The sequence below is a fragment of the Mytilus edulis genome, chromosome 12, assembly GCF_963676685.1.
Source record: "Mytilus edulis chromosome 12, xbMytEdul2.2, whole genome shotgun sequence".
NCBI lineage: Eukaryota > Metazoa > Mollusca > Bivalvia > Mytilida > Mytilidae > Mytilus > Mytilus edulis.
Genome location: NC_092355.1, coordinates 67,381,001 through 67,387,369, shown reverse-complemented (window position 1 = coordinate 67,387,369; position 6,369 = coordinate 67,381,001). Strand labels below are relative to the sequence as shown.

Genomic DNA, 6,369 nt, shown 5'->3' with positions numbered 1-6,369 from the left:
TAATTCTGTTTACAATCTATTATCAAATGTTTTCTCAAATATATTCATATTAAAATTTTCACGGTTATAATAATGTATATTATCATATATGGAAGAAATGCTTTAAGACATGTATCACTTTTTTCAAATGCATCTGTTTTACATGGGTATATCGGATGTGTCACATTTGTTTTCAAAATCATGCGTGTCACATGCGTAACTTTAAGAGAGTGCGATTGCCATCTGAGGACAAGCCTTTTAACGCATGTGTAATAAGAATGTGTTTCTTGTGTGGCTTGAAGCATGTGTTATTATCTAAAATACTAAAATAACAAGGTCCATTTTGTCAGCGTCATGGGGTTAAAACGGCAAATCAAAGAATTTAACTTTATATATAGCTAATATAGGACAATGGTGTAGAGCTAATATAGGACAATGGTGTAGAGCTAATATAGGACAATGGTGTAGATTAAAAATAACAACACTCCAGACCCTTTTGTTTTCCACATAATTAATATAGCCAATAAATAACAAGTTCCGGGTCGAATCCGATACCGATACCTATAGTATATTCACCTGTTACCTATTACCTTATCTTTACGTTCCGCATCTTACAGGCGCACCACCAAACGGTGTATTTAGGAATTTGCTATATACACTGGTCATAATCACAGGGTGTACACTTCTAAATTCAATTATTGTCAAATTGTTCCCTATTGTAGTATTTTAATCAGTAAGACTTTCTAAGATGACCATACGAATACTAAAAATCTGCACTTAAAATAAGGCGTATTGGTACAGTTTTCAATTTGTTAGTGGTCATGACGTAAAACAGCGAATCAAAGAGTTCAACTTTATTTATAACTAATAAAGGACAATGCTGTTGATTAAAAAATACTCCATTCCAGGACCTTTTGTTTTTCAAAAAAATCATATTATCAATAATTGATAAGTTCCAGATCGACGGTTTCAAGCAGAAAGATTTAGATAGCAGAGAAAATTTTTTGCATCTTATAATCAGCATGACTTTATCAGATGACAATACCAATTATTCTAAAACAAGGCTTACGCATAGTTATTTACTTTAATTCAGTCACGGATCCGCGATTTCACGAGTGTGTTATAGTAACTATATATTTCTACTAAACACTTAAAACTCATGATGACGACGTTTAATGTACAAGCTGTTATTTTTTTTATCATGATATCAGAAGTGTGACATGAAAAATTAATCTTAAGTAAAAGTGACAGACAAACATGAGATATAAATATATAATGAAACAATCAATCCAACACCGCATCTTTTCGTTAAGAAATTCAGCATTAATGCATTAACATGAATGATTCTTCACTTAAAAGTAGTGGTAATTGAAAATAATATGAAATTAAACACAAAGATTAGTCTGCATTTAAGTATAGATTTCCTTGACCATATATGCCAAATGTTTGGATTTTTTTTTTCAACTTGGATTGCAGTTTCTACAGTTTTAGATACGAGTTTGACTGTTGAAATTGATGTATACGTAATTATAAGCCTGGTTTCTTCCTCTATACTTTACTCTTCAAAACGCTTCTCATTTAAAATCAACATATAGTTTCTTCAGTTTTTGTTTTTGGTGTTTATTTTTTGGTAAACTCACATCATAAATATCGCGGTAAAACAAAACATATTGGTAAAATTCTCACATACTATGTAAATTGCTACAAATGTTATAATAGGATGTACCTGAGTCTACAATATATTTTATATTTCAGACGACAATATTACCATTAATGAAACAAGAATTGTATTACTTGGAAGAACGGGAGCGGGTAAAAGTGCCACTGGCAACACTATTCTTGGCAAAAAACACTTTAAATCATCACCAGGTGCTGCTGGGGTTACAAAGCGCTGTGAACAAGGCGATGCAATGCAGGACGGGAAGAATATTCTAGTGGTAGATACCCCTGGTCTCTTTGATCCGGGAATGTCAAATAAAAGGGTCATACAGGAAATAGTTAAATGTATTTATCTCACGTCCCCAGGTCCTCACGCATTCATTCTTGTTGTAAGTGTTGGTCGCTTTACAAAGGAAGAACAGGAAACGGTCGACCTGTTCGTTAGTATTTTCGGAGAAAATATATGGAATTATATCATTGTTCTCTTTACCAGAGCAGATGACCTGATAGAAGGTGGTATATCCTTTGAACATTTTCTTCAAACAGTTCCAGACAATTTAAAGACAGTTTTGCAAAAGTGTGGAAATCGTTGCATTGCTTTTGATAACAGAGCAGATGACACAACAAAGCAGAAACAAGTCAAAGAATTGCTTAGTTTGATACAAGCCAAAGTAAATCAAACCGATGCATCATTTTATACTAACGAAATGTTTAAAGCTGCTGAAAAAGAACTTGTGAGGATAATGGCGAATAATGGAAAGAAGCGTAGAGACATCCGTAACGAAATAAACGCCAACGACATGGCTATCTTATCTAAGTTATGGGAAGGTGTCAAAACCTCGTTTATTGGTGGGTGTTCTGGTAGTGTAGCTCTCGGTCCCGTGGGAACTGTGATTGGTAGTGTTGTTGGTTTCCTTACGGGATTATTTTCTTAATAACTTCACCTCATATATCACTAGAAACAAACAAAAGTCTGATATGGCTTACATCTTCACTGATGTAAAGCTGATGACCGTAACTGCATTCACGGTCATCCCAAGATGTCGGATGAAAAATTAGGTCAGTATTTGTATTGTCTGTTTAAGTGTTTCTATATCATTTTCTTTACAAAGCATTCATTGGTAAGATGTAGATTTATAAAAATTCACACGGAAATCTCAAATTACTACCGAGAAATGTGTATGAAACAGGAAATTGGAAATTTTAAAAATCGGTAAGATGACCGTAAATCGTGATTAAAATATTTTCAAGATGACCGTAACATATAACAAGGATGATCGTGATTGGTAAATAGATGACCGTAATTTGTCAAGGATGACCGTAATTCATTACAAATTACCGTAACATTTAAAGGATGACCATCAATTCTAAGAAATATCCGTATTGGTATTAACTTTTTTGTATCAAATAGTAAATCGTGTTGGAATAAAACGAATGTATGAAACTGCATTATCCTATAGGTAGAAGAAAAAATACATAGTTCACAATATGTAGCCTCCAAGTACAAAAGATTTTTTTTTTATTTCTTGGATTACTATTAACATCATATAATAAATACACCTTTTAAAAGATGCCAAAGCATGTTGCACCCGATGACATTATAACGTTTCAACAACCATTGCAAGTGCTCTTTATTTCAGATAAGTACATGTCTTACTTTTCATTATACCATCTGCAAATTCACGTCATATAATGTAGACACCATTTTGATATACACTATAGACAATCATGTTTGTCTTCAAGCATTTAGTTTTAGAAAGAATGTTTTGAATGAAAACACAGGTCATTCTGCATATCAGTCTGTACATTTCGGTTGTACGCCAAATATTAATTTAAAAGATCAAACAATATGATTCAAAAGATGTTCCTCGAAAGTCAGTAGGGATTATGTAGAAGAAGGGTGTCAAACGGAATTAAAAAATGAACTTCATTAGGTCGTTAGTTTTCTCTTTTGAATTGTTTTACATTGTTATTTAGGGGCCTTTTATAGCTGACTATTCGGTATGGACTACTCAAAATACGGCAAACAGTAAAAAGAAATTGAGTAAATATATTTATACCCACTAACCGAGCCCGTATTGAGGCAAACTCATCGAAAAGCTATGGATATTTCTTGGAATAGACGGTCATCCTTTAAAAGATATGGTCATCCTTTACAAATTACGGTCATCTTTTAACCAATTACGGTCACCACTGTTATGAATCGCTGATCCTGTTACGGTCATCTCGATTATGATTTACGGTCATCTTAGCCATTTTTTCAAATCTAATTTCCTGTTTAATACACATTTCTAGGTAGTAATTTCTGATTTCCGTGTGAATTTTCTATTACTTTACATCGTACCAATGTATGCTTTGTAAATAAAATGATATAGAAACACTTAAACAGACAATACAAATACTGACCTAATTTTTCATCCGACATCTTGGGATGACCGTGAATGCAGCTTCGGTTATCAGCTTTACCCCAGTGCATCTTTACTGTACTTAATATACTTAACCAGTCTGAATTGGTCTGAAAATTACAAGACTCCATTCTTAACAGTACTCGACTGTAATGATTTGTACTTGCCCTTTATCCTTGTCATTGAAAATACTCTAAACTACTATTATAGTAATCTTAAATTGCAAGGCCTTTTCAATTCAACATATAAGTAATTCAGTAAAAAGGGCTTTCTTTTTATCGAGCACTCATTGTACAGTTTTATATTCATCCCACATGCACAAAGTTTTAGATTAGTTTTATTGACATACAAGAAACCTTTTGGTATTCCTAAACCAAAGATTATATAGACAGAAGAAGAAGTATACTTAACAACAAAATTATGTTTATTTTTCTGAGTATGATATTACGTAATTTTTTCATGTTTTTCTAAAATTGTTTAATATTTCACAGCGGTTTTATACTTTAACTTTAAGCATCCCTTGTTTTTATTAAAAATATAATTACATTTTATCACAGATCAAATTTTTTCGTTCATTGTGTGTAATTTGTGAAACTACGTTTTTTCATTCAGTTATGTCATTCCAATTGATATTTTATAGTGTGTCTTATTATGTTGTGATGTTATACTATTATTTCGGAAAAGGGAGAAGGTTTAGTACCATAAAACGTTTAATCCCGTCGCAATTGTGTGCACTTGTCCTAAGTCCGGAATTAGATGTTCAGTGGTTGTCGTTTGTTTATGTGGCTCATAAGTCTTGTTTCTCGTTTTTATATAGATTCACCGTTGGTTTTCCCGTTTGAATGGTTTTACACTAGTAATTTTTTGGGCCCTATAGAGTTTGCTGTTCGGTGTGAACCAAGCTCCGTGTTGAAGGCCGTACCTTGCCCTATTATTGTTTACTTTTATAAATTGTTACTTAGATGGAGAGCTGTCTCATTGGCACTCATATCACATCTCATAATATTATGTATATCTAATTATTCTAAAAGGTTACCAATTCAACACTGTAATTAGATCATTGAATTTTGTTTTTATCGGTATCAGTATTGATTTTGTTTCCATTAAATTAAAAACGAACTAAATAATATTGTTAAATGCATATACACATTCATGGATCTACAAACTGTCGATACCTATATCTTGGCATTGCACAAGTTCATGTGTTTTCTCTGACTGTTGATGACGTCTTTATATTTAATCTTATGGATTTTGAATGTGTGCGGATTGATAATTTAGTCTTTGATGTATGATTTTATTTATTAGCTGTGAATGGCTTTGAACTTACTACCAGTAACTCTGAATACTCTCAGATCAGTACTCAATGTCTTTTTGCTATTGGGATATACAAGTACCCTGCCACGTCCACTCTGTGTTTTTGTTAGATGTATTTCTTTTTGTATCTATCTGATGTGTTCAGCCTTTTTTAACTGATTTTCATAGTTCGTTCTTATGTTGTGCATGTACTGTTACACCACTGTCACAGGTTATGGAAGGGTTGGGATCCGTTAACTTGTTTAACCCCGCCAAATTCTGTATGTATATGCTTGCCCAAGTCAGGTGCCTGTAATTCAGTGGTTGGCGTTTGTTGATGTGTAACATATTTGTTTTTTTGTTATTTTTTGTACACAAATTAGACTATAAGTTTTATCGTTTGAACTGTTTTACATTTATCAATTCAGGGCCATTTATAACTGATTATTAGGTATTAGCATTGCTCATTGTTGAAGGCCGTATGGTGACCTATAGTTGTTAATGTCTGTGGTCTCTTATGGAGAGTTGTCTCTTTGACAATCATATCACATCTTCTTTTTATAGGCTTAATTTAATAGTAAAAATTGTCCAGTAACCATTATAGTATTATCTAAAACATTAAAATAAAAATTGAATAACATTGAAAATATAATTCACAATTCAGTTTTGAGATTATTTTATCAGTTTGTTTTTTTTTAATCTAATTTCAAAGGTGATATTGACAATGATGAATATGGTGTTGAAGTTATATTGTGTTTTTTTATGAAATTTTGATTTACTATATTGAATACATTTTTAATGGTGGAGTGTGGTTCACTTTAGTTCAAGTAAAAAATGTATGGTTCAGACTATGTCGAGTATGGTTCAGACTAGGTCGAGCATGATTCAGACGCGTATGAATTGGTTAAGTATTCGTCGTGTACAAGTTCAGACTGTTAGATATGATTCAGATTACAGTAGAGTATTTTCAAGTAAATTTCAGACCAATGCAAACTGGTCGAGTACAGATATAGGCCATTTCTGTCTTTTATTG

The 6,369-nt window shown here is 32.5% G+C and overlaps 1 protein-coding gene across 1 annotated transcript; it reads left to right on the top strand.

The window, feature by feature from the left end:
* The first annotated feature begins 1,315 nt into the window (after positions 1-1,315).
* LOC139497789 (GTPase IMAP family member 4-like) lies at positions 1,316-2,573 on the top strand. Its single transcript, XM_071286023.1, has 2 exons — positions 1,316-1,343; positions 1,735-2,573. Exons 1-2 carry the CDS (start codon positions 1,316-1,318, stop codon positions 2,571-2,573), a joined length of 867 nt encoding a protein of 288 aa, XP_071142124.1.
* The last annotated feature ends 3,796 nt before the right edge of the window (positions 2,574-6,369 follow it).

What these genes read in the sequence shown, in the direction of transcription:
- LOC139497789 (XM_071286023.1), top strand. Translation starts at nt 1,316, where the DNA reads ATGAATGATTCTTCACTTAAAAGTAGTG. An exon ending in TTCTTCACTTAAAAGTAGTG is followed by an intron (nt 1,344 to 1,734) that starts GTAATTGAAAAT and finishes TTTATATTTCAG; the next exon opens with ACGACAATATTACCATTAAT.